The sequence below is a fragment of the Mustelus asterias genome, chromosome 7, assembly GCF_964213995.1.
Source record: "Mustelus asterias chromosome 7, sMusAst1.hap1.1, whole genome shotgun sequence".
In the NCBI taxonomy this organism is placed as follows: domain Eukaryota; kingdom Metazoa; phylum Chordata; class Chondrichthyes; order Carcharhiniformes; family Triakidae; genus Mustelus; species Mustelus asterias.
The window spans coordinates 20,897,547-20,918,037 of NC_135807.1; the positions used below are offsets into that span (position 1 = coordinate 20,897,547).

At 44.7% G+C, this 20,491-nt stretch overlaps 2 protein-coding genes across 3 annotated transcripts in view; one reads left to right on the top strand and one right to left on the bottom strand.

Annotated features, from left to right (window-relative positions):
• The first annotated feature begins 1,025 nt into the window (after window positions 1-1,025).
• Window positions 1,026-20,491, top strand: part of dennd3a (DENN/MADD domain containing 3a) — a 141,911-nt gene continuing 122,445 nt past the window's right edge. For both annotated transcript variants that reach the window (XM_078215749.1, XM_078215750.1), the window contains exon 1: window positions 1,026-1,098. The gene's annotated coding sequence lies outside the window, so the exon portion shown is untranslated. The remainder of the gene's footprint in view (window positions 1,099-20,491) is intronic.
• LOC144496040 (uncharacterized) lies at window positions 11,108-20,060 on the bottom strand. The gene is made up of 4 exons (XM_078216992.1): window positions 19,896-20,060; window positions 16,428-17,619; window positions 13,216-13,281; window positions 11,108-12,390 (listed from the first exon to the last, which is right to left on the bottom strand). Exons 1-4 carry the CDS (start codon window positions 20,058-20,060, stop codon window positions 12,341-12,343), a joined length of 1,473 nt encoding a protein of 490 aa, XP_078073118.1. The 3' UTR covers window positions 11,108-12,340.

The following is a 20,491-nucleotide window of genomic DNA, read 5'->3' on the forward strand; positions in this document are numbered from 1 at the left end:
GACACCCAGGTCCCTCTGCACAGCAGCATGCTGCAATTTTTTACCATTTAAATAATAGTCCATTTTGCTATTATTCCTACCAAAATGGATGACCTCACATTTACCAACATTGTACTCCATTTGCCAGATCCTCGCCCACTCACTTAGACTATCTATATCCCTTTGCAGACTTTCAGCATCCTCTGCACACTTTGCTCTGCCACCCATCTTTGTGTCATCTGCGAATGTTGACACACTACACTTGGTCCCCAACTCCAAATCATCTATGTAAATCATAAACAATTGCAGTCCCAACACTGATCCCTGAGGCACACCACTAGTCACTGATCGCCAACCAGAAAAACACCCATTTACCCCACACTCTTTGCTTTCTGTTAGTTAACCAATCCTCTATCCATGCTAATACATTACCCGTAATACCTTGCACCTTTATCTTATGTAGCAGTCTTTGGTGCAGCACCTTGTCAAATGCCTTCTGGAAATCCAGATACACCACATCCACAGGTTCCCCCATTGTCCACTGCACATGTAATGTTCTCAAAGAATACCACCAAATTAGTCAAACATGACCTTCCCTTCATGAACCCATGCTGCGCCTTACCAGTGGGACAATTTGTATCCAGAATGTCTCACTATTTCTTACTTAATAGTTTCAAGCATTTTCCCTACTACAGAAGTTAAGCTAACCAGCCTGTGGTTACCTGCCTTTTGTCTACCTCCTTTTTTATACAGTGGCGTCACGTTTGCAGTTTTCCAACCTGTGGGAACCACCCCCAGAGTAGAGCCAGCGTTCCGATTCAGGATGACCCTTGCTCAGAGCTGAAAGCCCACAGCAAAGGTCGACACCGACCCGCTTCAGCGGCGGCTCTTGCGCGCGCGCGCGCCCTTGCTAGTCTCTGCCCTTGCCTTAACGGTCGCTTAATTTGAATCTGCCGCTCGTGGGGCGAGGGTGCGCACGCGCGGTTCCCGGCGGCTGGCAGGTCGCTGAGCATGCGCAGCAGGCGCGGGTCGGCTCGAGACGTGGCGAATCAATCCGAGTCAGAGGAGAAAGTCTGTCGCTCAACAGAGGGAGCGAAGGTGAGGGAAGCCAAGGAAAGGGTATGTGAAGCATTTGTGTTGTTGGCAGCAAACCAGCGTGACGAGTCCATTGGCGGATGGCGAATCGGAGAAAACTGCCAGCCAGCTTTTGATTAAAGTTATCCTTTCAGCTTTAAATTACATGCATTGCCTGTGCTGCAATTTTGTTGATGTAAAGTCGCCTTTGCGTCCTGTACTTGGGTATTCACAACCATCGTAAGTGTTTAACTTCGGTGATAGACCTCTTGTGTGCCTCTCTGCTCTCTTCATATTTTCCCCCGATGTGTTGTACTTTATACTTTTGATTTGAATTTCCCTTGACTTTCGTTGTCCTGCCCAGTTTGCGAACTTTGATTCCTTCATCAAAAAATAAAAGATTTCCTCTTTCGCCAAATCTCTTTTTAAAAAAAAACTTTCACCTTCTCTGGAAATCGAATCTGTCAGAGATTATTTGTCCATTTCTAGGAAGGAAGTAAATTCGAAATTAATGCGAAATATTTCGGATTGTTTCTGTACTTTCAAAATCCAAAATCCGACTTGCAAGGTGCAAGGATATTTGTGTGTGTCTCCTGAAATAAGTAAATTAAGAAAGAAAGCTGAGTCTGCTCCCCTGCGGTTTTACCGATTTTGATTCAGAGAATACTTGTGGTTGTCAGCATTCTTCCAGTTCCTTTGTGAATGGGATTAGTTTCACATGGTGCATTTCTGCTGATGGCTGAAGGGACCCAATCTGAAGAGGAGGAGCAGGTCCTGCCACAAGTGACCCATGTGAAGTGGTTATCTGTTGGGTGTCATTGTGAGTTGCTGTATTTGGTTGCCTGTTGACAAGCTGCTGTAGCGACTGGTGATCATGGTGGCCTACAGGTTATTTCTCACTGGCTAATGGATGTGGAGATGCCGGCGTTTGGACTAGGATGGGCACAGTAAGAAATCTCACAATACCAGGTTAAAGTCCAACAGGTTTATTTGGAATCATGAGCTTTCGGAGTGCTGCGCCTTCATTAGGTGATGCTCATGATTCCAAAAATAAACCTGTTGGACTTTAGCCTGGTGTTGTGAGATTTCTTAGAATGTCTCCCAGGTGCGAGAATCGATGTCTCAGGTCTCCGTGTCATGCTTTCAAGAGTGCTTGAACAAGAGTTTTGGGTTTCGCATTGGTCATTTCATAGGATTGTACAGTGCAGAAGAAGTTTTTCAGCGTACCTGACCTCCCACCTAATCCCATTTACCAGCACTTGGCCCACAGCCTTGAATGTTAGGACGTGCCAAGTGTTCATCCAGGTCTTTTTCAAGGATGTGAGGCCAACTTGCCCCCACCATTCCCCCAGGCAGCACATTCCAGACTCTCAACACCCTCTGGGCAAAAAGGTTTTTCCTCACATGCCCCTCACCTTGAACTTGTGTTCCTTGCTCTGGTTACCTTGTCATACAGAAAATCTTAGATATCCAAGCAGCAATGAATATTCTGTTTTACAATAAAAGATGTTAAGCCAGTTGGATAAAATATCAGAGTAATGGTTAGGTGGATTGGTCATGCTAAATTGCCCTTAGTGTCCAAAGATATGTAGGTTAAGTGGAGCCATGGTAAATGCATGGGGTTACAGAAATAAAGAGGAGAGGACTTGGGTGGGATGTTCTTTCAGAGAGTCAGCGCAGACTTGATGGGCCTAATGGCCTTTTTCTGCAATGCAGGGAGTCTGTGGTTCCAAGTGGAAGATTATGACCAGTACCTCTCTGCTTTCCACCTTTACTTCCCTCAGCCCAACCTTTCCTGTCTCCCCATATTATCTGTTTTTCACCCATCCAGCCTTCAACTATAACAAAACAAAGGCAAAATACTGTGGCTGTTGGAAACCTGAAATAAAAATAGAAAATGCTGAAAATACTTAATGGGCCTGTCAGCATCAGTAGTGAGTGATAGTCAATATTTATGGCTTGAGCTTTAATAAAGTATTATCAAATTGACATTTGCTATATACCACCCTTTTTATGCTTAGTCTTAGTCTGACTCTTCCACCACCTACAGAGCTCTAGTTTTGATTGCCTTATCTTTTCCCCTTGTGGGAATCTACCCTGATAGTGTGAGGAGCATTCATCTTTAAAGGCTGTCCATTGTCCGATTACATTTCCTTGCCAAAAATGTACCCAGGCCAGATCTGTTCCTAACCTGCTGAATTTTTCCCTTCATTTGAGTATTTTTACTCTTGAATGTTCCTTGTCCTTTTCCTGATTTAAACTGAAAGTTGCCCCACTTGACCTGCCTCAGGTAGGTTAGACATGGCACAAATCAAGTCCAGCCTCTCAGACTACCTGAATCCGCTACAGTTTGCCTGCCACTGCAACAGGTCCACAGCAGACACCATTTCCCTGGCCCTGCACTCAACCCTGGAACACGTAGATAACAAGGACACCTATGTCAGACTCCTATTTATTGACTACAGCTCAACCTTCAACACTATTATTCCCATGAAACTCATCTCCAAACTCCATGGCATGGGCCTCGGCACATCCCTCTGTGACTGGATCCTGAACTTCCTAACTCACAGACCACAATCAGTAAGGATAGGCAACAACAACAACACCTCCACGATCATCCTCAGCACCGGTGCTGCACAAGGCTGTGTTCTCATACACCCATGACTGCGTGGCCAAATTCCCCTCCAATTCGATTTTCAAGTTTGCTGATGACACCACTGTAGTGGGTCGGATCTCAAACAATAACGAGACAGTGTACAGGAATGAGATAGAGAATCTGGTGAACTAGTGCGGCAACAATAATCTCTCCCTCAATGTCAACGAAACAAAGGAGATTGTCATCAACTTCAGGAAGTGTAAAGGAGAACATTCCCCTGTCTACATCAATGGGGACGAAGTAGAAAGGGTTGAGAGCTTCAAGTTTTTACGTGTCCAGATCACCAACAACCTGTCCAGGTCCTCCCATGCTGGTACTATAGTTAAGAAAGTCCACCAATGCCTCTACTTTCTCAGAAGACTAAGAAAATTTGGCATGTCAGCTACAACTTTCACCAACTTTAGAAAGCATTCTTTCTGGTTGTATCACAGCTTGGTATGGTTCCTGCACTGCCCAAGACCGAAAGGAACTACAAAAGGTCATGAATGTAGCCCAATCCATCACACAAACCAGCCTCCCATCCATTGACTCTGACCCTTCCCGCTGCCTTGGCAAAGCAGCCAGCATAATTAATAACCTCACTCACCCCGGACATTCTCTCATCCATCTTCTTCCTTTGGGAAAAAGATACAAAAGTCTGAGGTCACGTACCAACCAACTCAAGAACAGCTTCCTCCCTGCTACTGTCAGACTTTTGAATGGACTTACCTTGCATTAAGTTGATCTTTCTCCACACCCTAGCTATGACTAACACTACATTCTGCACTCTTTCGCTTCCTTCTCTATGAACGGTATGTTTTGTCTGTGTAGCGCGCAAGAAACAATACTTTTCACTGTATGTTAATACATGTGACAATAATAAATCAAATCAAATCAAATCAGAAAAGCAACCAGCATAATCAAGGACCCCACGCACCCCAGACATACCTTCTTCCATTGGGAAAAAGCTTGAGAACACATACCAACTGATCCAAAAATAGCTTCTTCCCTGCTGCCAAAAGACTTTTGAATAGACCTACCATATATTAAGCTGATTTTTCTCTTCACCCTATCTGTAATTGCAACGCTATATTCTGTACCTTATCCTTTTCTTCTCCTCTATGTACCCTATGAACAGTATGTTTTGTCTGCATAGTGCACAGGAAACAATACTTTTCACTGTATCCCAATACATGACAATAAATCAAATCAAAGCATTTGACCAGAAAAGACTGCTTTGTTGTTGGGCAGAAACGTGCTGATAAAGATAATTGTCCATTGCAATCAGTCCACTAGTCTGCTTGCCAACAAATTCTCCTCAATGTACATCAGAAATTCTTCCTCCTTTCAGACCACTGCATATTATCTCAGCCCCTATTAGGATAATTTAAGTCCCCATTATCACAATTTCATAGCTTTTGAATCTCTTTGTAATTTTTTTCTCTGCCGGTTTGCTGCTTTATATTCTTTCCAATAATTGGTGACCAAGAATACACAATAGCATAATAATACCCCGATTGTTTCTTAGCTCTGACTTTGTTTTTAACTTCTCCAGGACATTTTCTCAATTCAGAACTGGAATATTCTCCTTTATTGCCACTTTCTTTCCTTTCCTTCTTTACTTATCTTTCTTGGTCATCTTGTAATCATGAATTTTTAGTACCTAACCCTGGAATCAGGTCGCAATTATGTGTCTATTTACACCTGCAATTCACTGACTTTATTTACTAAATTTTGTGCATTTGCACGTGTGGCACTATAAACCTACCTTAGAACTCGCAGAGAGATATTGGTCTGATCCCAATTGGTATTGTACTATTTCTTACTCTCATCCTGTTTTCCCCCAATCATTTGTCCTGAACTCACTGAAATTCCTAACCTTGTTTCTCCATTCTAATTCTGCATCTAGTGTGTTGATTGTATGTTAATTGTGTTTAATTGTATTCAAGTGGTGGGAATTAACTGGGATTCACTTGTGCTCCTCAACAGAAACTGTGGTTGTTATGTTCAGAGGTGCTGTTTTGTAATGTGTACTTTTGTAAATAAAAGCTAATAGAACTGTGTACAGATTAGCTGCACTCCACTGGGATCACTGCGTTCCCGTTTGAGAATCAAGAAAATAGAACAAGAACAAAGAACAATACAGCACAGGAACAGGCCCTTCGGCCCTCCAAGCCCGCGCCGCTCCCCGGTCCAGGATTGAATCCTGAATCCAGGATCCCCGCCCAATTTTCCAGCCTATCTACATACCAATATCCTATCCACCGAGCTGTCCCTCACAGCTACGATGCTTTGTTCATCACTACGATGCTTTGTTCATCACAAAATATATGGGTCTGGGTTGGTGATCGTCGGTGCTTGAACTCTAGGGAATGATTGATGGGTGTTATTGTTGTGATTCCAAGTATCATTATGCAATGAGTTGTCCAAAGAAAAAAGTCGAGTCTTTGAGATAATGTATGAATTCTGATGCTGAGAATGATGATGGTGACTGGTCTGTAGGAATTGTATTTGTCAATGGAAGTTTGAATCCGGCGATGAGTGTTTTGGTCACTGATTTGTTCAACTGTATGGCGTTGGGTAAGAGTTCTAGGGGAGGAGGAGTCTATGCAGCTGGGACTGTGCCCCAGGAACCTAAAGCCCTCCCTCCTGCGCAAGTTCTCTTGCCTTTATTCACTTTGTTCTCTGGTTCCTGAACTCGTGGCAGAAGGAGCAATCCAGTGATTATGACATTTGACGCCCTATTCATCAGTTTTTTTTGGACTTCCTCAAATCTACCTGCAAGACCTTGTCCCTTTATCATTGTCATTGGCAGCTCACCCACCCCCTTCAGAATGTTTTGCATTAGATCCTGGCGTAGTGGAGGAACTATACATCTGTGATTGTAGAAATATTTGTCTATTGCCCTCCCGATTGAGTCCTTGAGCACTATTGCATTCCTGATCTTTTCAAAAAACAGTAAGAAGTTTAACAACACCAGGTTAAAGTCCAACAGGTTTATTTGGTAGCAAAAGCTTTTGCTACCAAATAAACCTGCTGGACTTTAACCTGGTGTTGTTAAACTTATTACTGTGTTTACCCCAGTCCAACGCCGGCATCTCCACATCTTTTCAAAAAATGCAGAGCTACCCATGGTGCTGTTGACTTATTTTGGCTGCACTCACAGAAGTCAGTGCTCTCACTGGTATTCAGAACTGAATACCAATCAGTGTGTGATGCATTCAAAGGTCTGCTGCACTACCTGCCTGGTGCTCCTTGTCTGCCTGCACACTCTTAAGTTGTGGGGTGACAACTTCCAGAATCGTGCAATCCATGTATTTATTTATTAGCCTTGCAGATGGAGGGCAGTAGTGTCAGTTTCTGCTGAAACTTTGAAAACGAACTGGAATTGGTCATGAGCAGCATCCTGGAAATCTCCCGAGGGAACAGGATGTGCAATTGATTGTAATGTCATGCCCTACCATGCCTCTATTTATTAGACTACTAATTAGACTTTTCAGAAATAGGACTTAAAAATTTTAAGATGTGAAACTTAATACCTTGCACTCTTTAAACCTATTTTAATTATTGTTTTGATTCCCATTGAAACTGATAACTTTAAATAGATTTAAATTTCCAATGATCAAAAGGAATAACACAAGATTTCAAGTTTTAAGACTTGTCTGAACACGACCAATATCAATGTCATATCCCCTCCCCACAGAATTGCAGTCTTTCTAGGAAACAGTACAGGGTACTTCCCAGCTGTCAATGGGTCCACTTACCCTGTTTCACAGAGTTGTAAGATTCAGGACCATTTAAGGTCCTTTCCCTCCGTCTTCTGAGAATTTCCGAATCGACTGCCAGCAACATGGCTTGCTCCAATGATTCTTCCCCTGGCCTCACCTGGAGAATCTTTCAGACTCTGTAAACATCCATACATTACATCTGTTTGACCAGGCAACATCTTCCAATCCTCGTTCTGCCTCGTAGCTTAAAGTGAAAAATGGCCTTATTCCATCCACTGATGGCAGCAGCTGCTAACTGTCTGCCTCCCCCTGTTCAAAGTCTGTGGGATAGCAAATCTACAATAGTAAAAACATCTATCTCTCTGTGCTCAGATGTTAAACCTGGCACATGCATTTTAATGCAACTTGTCCTGAGCCTTGACCCCTGTGGTAACCAAGTCTCTCAGGTTGGTGTCAGGCAGAACTTGTGATAGATCATCTATCTCTCTTCATTACTGTTCGCCACATTTTTTCTTAGAAGCAGTTTAAAATATAACCATCTTGCAAAACCTCCCTTTTGTAATGTGATTCAAGTTCCTTATCTTACATCATTGCCTCAATGCTTACAATTGATCACAATCTCAGTTCAATTGGGCTCAGCTATCGTTTCTCGATTGTAAATTTGGTTATTCACTTTTTCACTGTGGTTATTTTGTGATGCTCTCTATTCCTGCATCGTATTTAGGCTTCTTGACCCTCTGATGATGCTATCTGTCCTTACATAAAATGTGGAACACAGGAGGCCATTCAACTCATTATTCAGTCTCCTCCCATTTTATCAAGCTTATTTCAGTCTTTTAGCATGTCCTCATTTGGTTTCTTTTTGAAAGCATCTAGGCCATTTGCCTTGTTCGTTTATGAAGTATGACATTCTAACCACTGAGTGAAGATATTATTCTCCTTATTTAGTTGTTAGGTTTACTGAAAGAGAGGCTTCCATTTTAATAGTACCTTTCATGGTGTCAGGATCTCCCAAAATACTTTTTAAAAAAAAAGTTAATTATGTATTTTTTAATGTTGTCACTTTTACTGTTGTAATGTAATGGCAGCCAATTTATGCACAACAGGTTCCCACAAACAGTCGTGAAATAATAACCAGAGGATTATTTTTAGTAATGTTGATTAAGGGAGACCAGGGCAAAATTCCCTTTAACAAAATAGTGACGTGGGATCAGGGTCACTTGAGGAGCGGGCGTTGACTTAGTGTCATCGAAAAATGCACCATTCCCTCAGTATTGCACTAGAGTGTAAATACTAATTATGTTTAATTGTTTCCAAGTGCAAGGCATTAACTGGACATTCACTTTAGTCGGCTATAAAGAGACACAGACTGAAAATGTGGTTGTTTGGTTAGGAAATGTATGCTTTTGCATGTTTAAATAAATATAAAAGGGTATAAAGATTTGCTCCAGTTCTGTCCTTCACCAACAGACTTTCTGGAGTAGAACATGGTTGCTTAAAATGCCCAGGTCAGGCTGCGTCTGTGAAGAGAAAAACAAAGTTAACATTTCAGGTCGGTGATCTTTCATTAGAACTGGAAAAAGCTAGAAGACATAATGGGTTTTGAGTAAGGGGTAGGTGGGGCAAGGACAAAAGGAAAGTCTGTGATAGGTGGCAAACAGGAGAGACTGAATGATAGATAAGATAATCTTACAGGGCCAAAGGGAATAGTGATGGGGCAAGAAATTCAACAAAAGATGTGCTTTGAGCAAGCGCGCTACTGTGTGAAAGTGAAAATAAAAGAAAAAACAAAACATGCAATGTAAAGTAAACAACAAAGGGGGAAAGTTTACCATCTGAAATTGTTGAACTCAGTGTTCAGTCAGGAAAGCTGTCAAGTGCCTAACAAAGATGAGGAGCTATTGAGCTTAGAATTAGTTTCTCTGGAACAGTGCAGCAGATCATAGACCGAGATGTTAGTGTGAAAGTAAGGTGGAAAATTAAAATAACAGGCAACTGGAAGTTCAAGGTCGTGTTTGCAGACTGTACTGAGCTTTGTGGAACACCTCTTAACTGCCTTCTGAAATGGTTGAGCCAGTCATTAAGCTCAAGGGCAGTTAGGGATGGCATTTCAAAAATTTGAATAGCAGGTGAAACGAATTGTTTATATGCTGCTAAAGTGCACTGCTGACATTAGTGGTGTTCACCACTAACAAGATGCAGCCGTCAAGCCAAAAGGACAGCCTGCCTATTATACAAATGAGTAATGTGGTATATGAATTTCAATGCCTTGTTATGCTAGATATGTAGACTGTACATCCCAAAGACTAGCAGATCACATCAAATAGCACATCCCTTTGGCTGTTCGCAAAACATAAGGTACTGACCGTACCCAATCAACCTGTGCTTGCAAAACTCAAAACATGGTGTTCAACATGAGATGTGATTCTGCAATTGGACATTTGGTCAACAATCATTATGCTGACAATTGATTTAAGATTATTAGTTGGGCTTACAGTGAGGCACACTTATGCATGCTACAATGCCCGTTCCTTTGCAGACAGAAAGAACATGTACGCCAATTTCAACTGAACAAAATAGTGACAGCTATTCATTTCCCCTGGGCTATATCTTCAGCAATCAGAGTCAACTTGCCTGGTTTGAATTTGAACAAAACTTGGCAGTTGATTGTCAGTTCACTGGTGCATTCTCCATGGCAGTGCCTCCATCTATCAGAATGAGACGTCAGAGCAGCCTTCTCAAAGGTCAACCCACGGAAAGCCTCTGGACCGGATGGGGTATCCGGACGAGTACTCAGATCCTGCGCGGACCAGCTGGCGAGGGTTTTCGCAGGCATCTTCAATCTCGCTTTACAACAATCTGAGGTTCCTATCTGCTTCAAGAAGACGACCATCATCCTGGTAGCAAAGAAAAGCCAGGCGGCTTGCCTTAATGACTATCGTCCGGTGGCTCTGACATCTATCATTATGAAGTGCTTTGAAAGGTTCGTCATGGCACAAATCAATTCCGGCCTCCCAGATTGCCTGGATCCACTACAGTTTGCCTACCGCTGCAACAGGTCCCCAGCAGACGCCATCTCCTTGGCCCTAAACTCAAACCTGGAACACCTAGCTAACAAAGACACCTATGTCAGACTCCTATTTATCGACTACAGCTCAGCCTTCAACACCATTATTCCTGTGAAACTCATCTCTAAACTCTGTGGCCTGGAGTTCAGCTTCTCCCTCTATGACTGTATCCTGAACTTCCTAACCCACAGACTGCAATCAGTAAGGATAGGCAACATCTCCTCCACGATCATTCTCCCACAAGGCTGTATCTTCAGCTGAGGATACATCTCCTTATACATCTATGACTGTGTGGCCAAATTCCCCTCCAACTCAATTTTCAAGTTTGCTGGGATCTCAAACATTAATGAGACGGAGAACAGGAAAGAGATAGAGAATCTGGTGAACTGGTGCGGCAACAATAATCTCTCCTTCAATGTCAACAAAACGAAGGAGATAGTCACCGACTTCAGGAAGTGTAGTGGAGGACTTGCCCCTGTCTACATCAATGAGAACAAAGTAGAAAGGGTCGAGAGCTTCAAGTTTTTAGGTGTCCAGATCACCAACAACCTGTCCTGGTCCCTCCATGTGGACGCTATTGTTAAGTCTGGTGGAAAAATAGGATTCAGAGACAGTCAGTCATGGATAGGAACAACGTTTATTTACTCTGCAGAGGTCGCGTTCCTCCAACCACTTGAGAGAGTGGGGGGGGGAGGCGCGCCCGAGTACAGCAAACGACAGTCTTTATACCTATTCTATTAGCCTGCTACACAGACACACAGGCAGAAATGAGCTAATACAATCTCAGTACTTTTTCATTCCGTATTAGGGAGTTGTTTTTCTTCCTTTGCTGTATTTTCCTTATCTTCCTCATTCAGCCAGTTTTAATCAGTCTCCTCGCTTCTGCAGTTTCTCAACTGCCCCCTTGTGCAGCTGCTCAACCTTGAGTTTTAATCATTTTAGTTCCTCCTTATTGAACTAGCCCAAGCTTGGCCATCCTGACCTGTGGTCTGTTTTGTTCTTTATGTTAAAATTTTCCATTACAATTCCCCCCTTTTTGTCATTTTATGACAATACCTTATTAAAATTTTAATGCTCAATCTTACCAAACTACTCAAGCGTTATTTACATTCTCTTAACTTTGTACAGTATTTTACTCAAAGTACATTAATCAGGTATTACCATTGCAATGCCATCATTAATCTTTGGTATACGATATAGGGAATGATTGTCACACAACAGTTATACATTATAAGCATTTAGTCCATTGACAGTTCGTCTTTGAATGGAGGTATCCATTCAATTGCCTCTTCCATTTCCTTCAATTCAGATTGTCTCAGCATTTGGTAGTCGCGAGACAGGCTTGTTGTAATCATTCTTTGCAAAAACTGGCAGACGCACGGTCCCATGCATAGTAGGAATATAAACCCGATCACTACTGGTATCATTACATGTATCATCCAGTACCCCCAGCCTCCCCACAGCTGGGTGAGCCAAGCAAACCAAGCATTGTCTGCTGCCGGGGGCACACGAATGGCCTCTCTCATATGCTTAATGACATTAGTTATGTTCTCATGTTCGTCAGGTATATAAAAACAGCAGGATGTATTAAGCAGTTTGCAGACGCCTCCTCGCTCCGCCAGTAGAATCAGGAGTTTCATGGGTTGCGATCCTGCCCGCTTCATGTTGCCTCGTCTGGTGCTTGCTGGGGTTCTGGTACTCACTTGCAATGGCTGGCGTGAACCCACGTAGCCCTCTCTGCTACCTTTACCGCTGTCTGCGTCACAAGGAGCACCTGGAATGGTCCCAACCACATTCTGGCTTTCCAACTTTTCCTTCTAAAATCCTTTATCACTACCCACTCGCCTGGTCGTAGGTCATGCAGTTTTCCCTCTGTTGGTTGTGGTAGGGCTTCCTTCACTTGGGCCTGTACTTGAGACAAAACTGCAGAAAGTTTTGCACAATAATGTAGCCGTTCATCCTCACAATGATTGGTTAGGGTTCTTATAACAGGTTTTGGCCCAATCCCAGTGTTAGGTGGTCTGCCAAAGAGTATCTCAAATGAGCTCAAGCTAGCTCGTCCCCTTATCCTGGTTCTCAGATACATTAACACTACGGGCAGGGCTTTTGTCCATGGCGTTACCATCTCATCACAGCATTTTGCTAACTTGTTCTTTAAGGTAGCCTTTTCCCTTTCTACTGCTCCCCCACTTGCTGGGTGGTATGCACAATGCTGTCTGAGGTCTATACCCAAGCATTCCCCCACTTGCTTAAGCTCCTGGTTCACAAAATGTGTGCCATTATCGCAACTGATCTTTTCTGGTATACCCCACCGCGGGATTATTTCCGTCAGCAGAGCCTTGGCAACTGCACTAGCATCTTGTCGAGCTGTAGGGAACGCCTCTATCCACTTAGAGAACATATCAACCATCACCAAGCAGTATTTTTTTCCTTTGCTTGAGGAAAGTCCATTTGAATGTGTTCGAAGGTCCCTGTGGTTCTGGGTGCGCTCCCTGACTCATCTTTATTCCTCTTCCTACATTATTAGTAGCACAGATGACACATCATTCACAAAATTTTTGAGAGTAATTAGTGAAGCCTCTAGTGTACCAGTATGTAGAGATACTCCTGAACATCCCCCCTTTTGACACATGGTCCTTCCCGTGTGTCAATTTAGCATAGTGTGGGAACAATGCTTTTGGCAAGCATGGCTTTCCATTGGGGCTGTACCATACCCCTTCTTGTACCTTACCTCCCGTCTTTGACCATTCCCTCTTCTTGTCCGGCGAGGCTTGTGTCTGCAAATCCTGTAGGTCCGCTGTTGGGGTAGAAACTGGTAACATTGGCATGTTTGCATTATCACTAATGGCCTTCTGCGCCGCTGCTTTTGCCGTCGCATCTGCTCTGGCGTTTCCCTGTGAGACTGGATCAGCCTTTCCAGTGTGCGCATCACACTTACAGACTGCTATAGCTTTGGGTAAAAGGACTGCCTCCAAGAGATCAGAAATCAGCGCATGATGTGTGATCGGCTTGCCCGTTGACGTTACGAAGCCTCTATGTTTCCATAGTGTCCCAAAATCATGGGTCACCCCAAAGGCATATCTACTATCCGTATAGATAGTAACGGACTTTCCCTTTGCGAGTTTACATGCCTCCGTGAGGGCCATAAGCTCTGCAGCCTGCGCTGACAAATGTCTGGGGAGTGGTTCTGCTTTTACCGTGTCATGTAGCGTAACTATAGCATATCCCACCCGGTTTTGGCCAATCTCTTGGTCCCTGAATGCAGATCCATCCACAAACAGTTCCAGGTCGGGACTTTGTAATGGAATGTCCTGCAGGTCAGGTCTTGGACTGCAAACCTCATTAGTCAGGGCAACACAATCGTGTGGTTCCCCATCTGCAGTGGGGAGGAGACTGGCAGGGTTAAATACGGTGCACCTTTTAACTGTGACGTTTGGCATTTCCAATAGTGTTATACCTTAGCCATCTGGCTGCGGACATGTGAGCTGTTTTTTGTTTTAAGAGGAGAAGTGACTCCGCATGTGGTACGAGCAGTGTTAAGTCACTGTAACCCACAATATCTCTAGAAGCGTTTGCTGCTTTCTCAGCCGCTGCAACTGCCCTCAGGCAGGTGGGCAGCCCCGCCGCTAATGGATCTAGTTTAGCGGAGAAATACGCCACCGGTCTGAGCCTTCCCCCATGCTCTTGCAACAGCACCGATGTCATGCAACCTTTCTTTTCATCCACTGCTTGGGTGAAAGGCTTATCTGGATTGGGTAGTCCTAAGGTTGGTGTAGTCTGCAATGCTAGCTTCAAATCTCTAAATGCCTGCTCTGCTTCAAGGGTCCAGTTAAGTACACCATGAGTCTGTAGGCCCTTTCCATGGGCTATGCCACTCAGAGGGGCCTCGAGAATGGCATAATTGGGGACAAAGGTTCGACAATATGAGCACATGCCCAGAAAGGACAACAATTGTTTTTTTGTCTTTGGCTTTGGGATTTCCTGGATTGCTTTTACTCTACTTTGCTCTAGAGCTTTACCCTGTCCTGATATCAGATGCCCTAGAAACTTGTTCTTGTACAAATTGTAACTTGGAGAGACTCGCTTTGTGTCCTTCTCTAGCTAGGTGGCACAACAGTGTCACTGTGTCCCTTTCACATTGTTCCTTGGTGGGAGCCGCAATCAGGCAGTCATCCACATATTGCAGGAGAGCTGTCCCAGAGGACAAGACCAGCGGTTCTAAACTCCTTTTTAGTACCTCATTATAGATCGTGGGGGACTCGCAATACCCCTGGCACAGCCTGGTGAATGTATAGGACTTTCCTTTAAACGAAAAAGCAAACCAGTACTGACTATCTGGGTGGACAGGTATACTAAAAAATGCATTCGCAAGGTCTACTACCGAGAACCATCTGCTCTCGGATGGAATCTGCACTAAAATGGTACACGGATTCGGAACATTAGGGGCTCTAGGCACAACTGCACCGTTGACTGCTTGCAAATCTTGCACAAATCGCCACTCCTCAGGTTCCCCTGGAAGTGTTGCCTTGCGCACAGGGAAAATTGGCGTACGCACCGGTGAATTTTCGCAGGGTACTATGACCCCTGTTTTCAACAATGAATTAAATACCGGAGTGATTCCCTCCACCGCTTCCGGTTTCAATGGATACTGTGTCTTGCATGGCCTATAATCAGATTTTGGGGTAATTCTTATAGGTTCACAATTTCGCACTGGACCTACATCATGCTTTCCCATTGCCCAAAGCTCCCCGGGAACTGTCTGCAACCGTGGATCGTTGGCAGTCATTTGCACAAAACACTGATTTGTGTCCTTATATTTCGTCCCTGAGACAGGGATTATTTCCACTACTCTCTCCGCTTGGGATAACCAATTAAGACTTTTTCTATATGTTTGTATTCTGGCACTGAACCATACTGCTGTATCCGAAGTCAGCACCCAGTCACTAGTTCTAAGATTCCTAAGGATCCACGGTCCCAAACCCCTCCACGGTTCGCCACGCCCTTTCGCCAGCGATACATGGGGAAATGACCCTTCTATCGTAAAGGGATGTGGTGCTCCCGATCTCAGGCTTATTCTTGACAAGCTGACACTGGCTGCACACCTATGTTCATCCCAATACAGCTCCTGTAACAATAGCATCTCAGACCTCTGCAACTTTCTAAACCATTCACTTTCATACCACTTATCTGGTCCCCCATAATGAATGTGTGCTGTGCAATGCAAATTTTCTTCTGACATAAAGTCAGTGTTAGGAGGGTTAACGCATGTGTGTGCTTCCCCCGTGAGCGCTCAGTTCACTGAACTCGCAGCAGTTGGAGTCAATCTCCATTCATAAACATATATCAGAGGTCTGGCGTCAAATTTAACTCCTTGGAATCCGTCCTCCCCTTCTGTCACTCGCAATCCTTCTGGGGTACTAATTAAGTTAAGCCTCAATCTCCCTATTAAATCTCGTCCCATGAGATTTATCGGACAACATCTGGAGAGTAAAAACGCAAACTTAAAGTGTTCTCCACCGTCGGTTTCGCATTCTAAAGGTGCTGTGAACTGCTCTTTTACTATGATGCCAGATGCTCCTCTGGAGTTCAGATACCTCCCGCTCATTTTAACTGTTGTTTTTAGCTGACCGACCTGTATTACAGAGTTCCCTGCACCGGAGTCGACTAAAAACGTAAGGCTCTCTCCCTCAACAGTCAATGCATACTCTGGCATTCGTTTATAAAATTCCTCCCTATACCTAACGAATGTATCTTGTAATTCAGGCCCGCACGCCATGTCCCGTTCAGCCCGCGTAATTTGTTCGAGTAGGTTAGTATGAATAGTTAGCTTAAGCGATTCTTCATTGCAAAGCATTAAAGTTTTGGACTCGCCCTCTCCTTCAGGCATACCCCTCTCGTACCCTCCTTCTTCTCCTAGTCAGTCAGCTTCATCAGCTTCCTTACCCTCGTCTCGTGGCTCTTTCTTTTCCTTTGTTGGGCAATCTCTTGCCCAGTGATCTTTACTTCCGCATGTGAAGCACCCATCGTTTCTTCCTCGTCCTCGCCCTCGGCCTCCTCTCCCACTTCCTCTTGCCCGTCCTCTACCTCTTCCTCTTTCTGAAGTCTGTGACATCATTTGCATCATAGTTAACTGTGCCTGGTGAGTTTGGTCCTCCCTCTTTTTGTTCCATTTTGCCTTTTCTTGCACTAACAACTTCTCAGCATGTATGGCATGTTGTTCAATCAAATTAAGTTTTCCTGTATCCCATGTGATGCATGTGTTTCTCACAATCTTAGCAATGTCCTCATGTAGTCCATTCATAAAACTGTTCCGCAGGTGTGCCTCGTACGGGGTTACCTCAGCTGCGTTCATGTCAGCTGGTGCTGTAAGTCCGCTGTGAGCATTGTGGATCTCTGTGAGTCGGGTCAGATACTGGGATACAGTTTCTCCATCACGCTGCTTACACATGGCAATCTTTGTCATGTCCATTCTTACCGGAAAAGCAGTCCGGCAGGCATCCACCAGTCCCGTGACAAAAGCATTATAAGGCACGTTGTCATCATGGTCTTGCTGGACCTGGCGGGCTTGTACATTTCCATCCGGCCAGTTGTATCTAATCTTAGAGATGTCGGCTCCTAACTTTCTGCCCAGTAAGCGACGCATTTCTTGTGAGGTGGGGCGAAACTTGAGACAGAACCTGCGTACTTCTTCTGCAAATTTTTGGCCCCCCGTTTCTCGGGGATCTGGCAGTTGTTCATAGGCACATCCAATGTCCTTCATCGTCCATGGTCGGTGAACGAGTAGGGGCGCCCCGTTGGGACCTGCCACTTCCACCATTGGGGTTGTAAGAACACTATCCCAGACTTCATCTTTTTCTTCTTCATCCTCTGACGATTTCAGGGCATTCTGAGGAGCGACCTTAGATCCCTCAGCCACCTTACTTCGGGTATGATGGGACACTGGAGAGTCAATGTCTGGGTAGAGTCGGATCCCATGCGCTGTCGAAGCGGAGGGCAGTGCGGGCGGCGGTTCACTGTATGGCGGTGGACCCGTCCTTCCTTGCGGCGATTGCGGGGCCGGACCCACTTGGACCCCTTGTTCCTGAGGAGGAGCTGTTGGACACGGGGGGGGGCAGCCATCCAGGTCAGGATCATCCTTAATGGGGTATCCTGAAACAGACTTATGACACTGGAGATTATTAAGTTCCCGCGCAGTCTCTCTGGGTTTCGGTCGTGACCGTCTATCACGTATTTAGAACATAGAACATAGAACATTACAGCGCAGAACAGGCCCTTCGGCCCACGATGTTGCACCGACCAGTTAAAAAAAAAAACTGTGACCCTCCAACCTAAACCAATTTCTTTTCGTCCATGAACCTATCTACGGATCTCTTAAACGCCCCCAAACTAGGCGCATTTACTACTGATGCTGGCAGGGCATTCCAATCCCTCACCACCCTCTGGGTAAAGAACCTACCCCTGACATCGGTTCTATAACTACCCCCCCTCAATTTAAAGCCATGCCCCCTCGTGCTGGATTTCTCCATCAGAGGAAAAAGGCTATCACTATCCACCCTATCTAAATCTCTAATCATCTTATATGTTTCAATAAGATCCCCTCTTAGCCGCCGCCTTTCCAGCGAAACCAATCCCAAATCCCTCAGCCTCTCCTCATAGGATCTCCCCTCCATACCAGGCAACATCCTGGTAAACCTCCTCTGCACCCTCTCCAAAGCCTCCACATCCTTCCTGTAATGTGGGGACCAGAACTGCACACAGTACTCCAAGTGCGGCCGCACCAGAGTTGTGTACAGTTGCAACATAACGCTACGACTCCTAAATTCAATCCCCCTACCAATAAACGCCAAGACACCATATGCCTTCTTAACAACCTTATCTACTTGATTCCCAACTTTCAGGGATCTATGCACACATACACCTAGATCCCTCTGCTCCTCCACACTATTCAAAGTCCTCCCGTTAGCCCTATACTCAACACATCTGTTATTCCTACCAAAGTGAATTACCTCACACTTCTCCGCATTAAACTCCATCCGCCACCTCTCGGCCCAACTTTGCAACCTGTCTAAGTCTTCCTGCAAACTACGACACCCTTCCTCACTGTCTACCACACCACCGACTTTGGTGTCATCAGCAAATTTGCTAATCCACCCAACTATACCCTCATCCAGATCATTAATAAATATTACAAACAGCAGTGGCCCCAAAACAGATCCCTGAGGTACACCACTTGTAACCGCACTCCATGATGAATATTTACTATCAACCACCACCCTCTGTTTCCTATCCGCTAGCCAATTCCTGATCCAATTTCCTAGATCACCCCCAATCCCATACATCTGCATTTTCTGCAGAAGCCTACCATGGTGAACCTTATCAAACGCCTTACTAAAATCCATATATACCACGTCCACTGCCTTGCCCCCATCCACCTCCTTGGTCACTTTCTCAAAAAACTCAATAAGGTTAGTAAGGCACGACCTACCTGCCACAAAACCATGCTGACTATCACCTATCAATTCATTACTCTCCAAATAACTATAAATCCTATCCCTTATAATTTTTTCCAACATCTTGCCGACAACAGAAGTGAGACTCACCGGTCTATAATTCCCGGGGAAGTCTCTGTTCCCCTTCTTAAACAATGGGACAACATTCGCTAACCTCCAATCTTCTGGTACTATACCAGAGGCCAACGACGACCTGAAGATCAGAGCCAGAGGCTCTGCAATCACTTCTCTTGCCTCCCAGAGAATCCTTGGATAAATCCCATCCGGACCAGGGGATTTATCTATTTTCAGACCCTCCAGAATATCCTGCACATCCTCCTTATCAACTGTAATACTGTCTATTCTACTCCCTTGCAACCCAGTGTCCTCCTCAGCTATATTCATGTCCCCTTGCGTGAACACCGAAGAGAAATATTGGTTCAATGCTTCACCAATCTCCTCCGGTTCCACACATAACTTCCCTCTGCCATCTATAACTGGCCCTAAACTTGCCCTAACCAACCTTCTGTTCTTGACATACCTATAGAACGCCTTAGGATTCTCTTTAACCCTATCCGCCAAAGTCTTCTCTTGTCCCCTTTTAGCCCTTCTAAGCTCGCTCTTCAACTCCCTCTTAGCCAATCTAAAGCTTTCTAGTGCACTACCCGAGTGCTCACGTCTCATCCGAACATAAGCCTCCTTTTTCTTTTTAACCAACAAAGAAACTTTTTTGGTGCACCACGGTTCCCTAGCCCTACCAATTCCTCCTTGCCTGACAGGGACATACCTATCACAGACTCGCAGTAGCTGCTCCTTGAAAAAACTCCACATGTCGGACGTTCCCAGTCCCTGTAATCTCCTCAGTCCCTGTAATTTCTGCCTCAGTCTTCCACATATTAAATGCCACCCAATCTATTTTTACCTTTTTCTTCTTCCCTTTTTTCTCACTTTCTTTCTCCTTCTGCTCCAGTCTGGCCCTTAACAATTCTAATCGCCTGACACTAAAACTCCCCCCTTCGGGAAAACCACACTCCTTCACCCACATTTCTACCTGGCGCACGGAATCTTGTCCGTAATTGACCGCCATGTATCGCTTGTTCGGGCTATTTAAAATTATTGTATTCACAGACCCCTTGCCGTTGCTGTTACCCATGACCACTCTCTTATTTGTAACAGTGGCACAATTTTACAGTGATCTCAAAATCTAGGTCCAACCTATCCTTTTGACTTGATTTTTCCTCCGGAGGTCACCTCACCCAGGCACGTCCACCTGGGTGGCGTGGTTTTCGTAAACCAGCAAACCAGAAGGTTTTCCTAAACCAACAAACTAATACCCCCCCTTTTGGGTATTTTACGGGTCCAACCCATCGGTAGATCCAAGTCTAAACCCACCCTGTCACTGTAAGAATGTCCAACAAGTTTCCAATTTTGTAATTTGAACAACTGAATAAATAAAATCCTTACCACAGATTTCAGTTCGGATCCCGGTGCCGAGGTGACACAGTGAACTCCCTGGTC

Coding starts and splice junctions, on each gene's coding strand:
- LOC144496040 (XM_078216992.1), bottom strand. CDS start 20,060: ATGGCGGTCAATTACGGACAAGATTCCGTGCGCCAGGTAGAAATGTGG. Junction 17,620..19,895: donor AAAAAGGGAAGAAGAAAAAG/GTAAAAATAGAT, acceptor TACCCCATTAAG/GATGATCCTGACCTGGATGG. Junction 13,282..16,427: donor GAAAGAGCCACGAGACGAGG/GTAAGGAAGCTG, acceptor CTACCCCAACAG/CGGACCTACAGGATTTGCAG.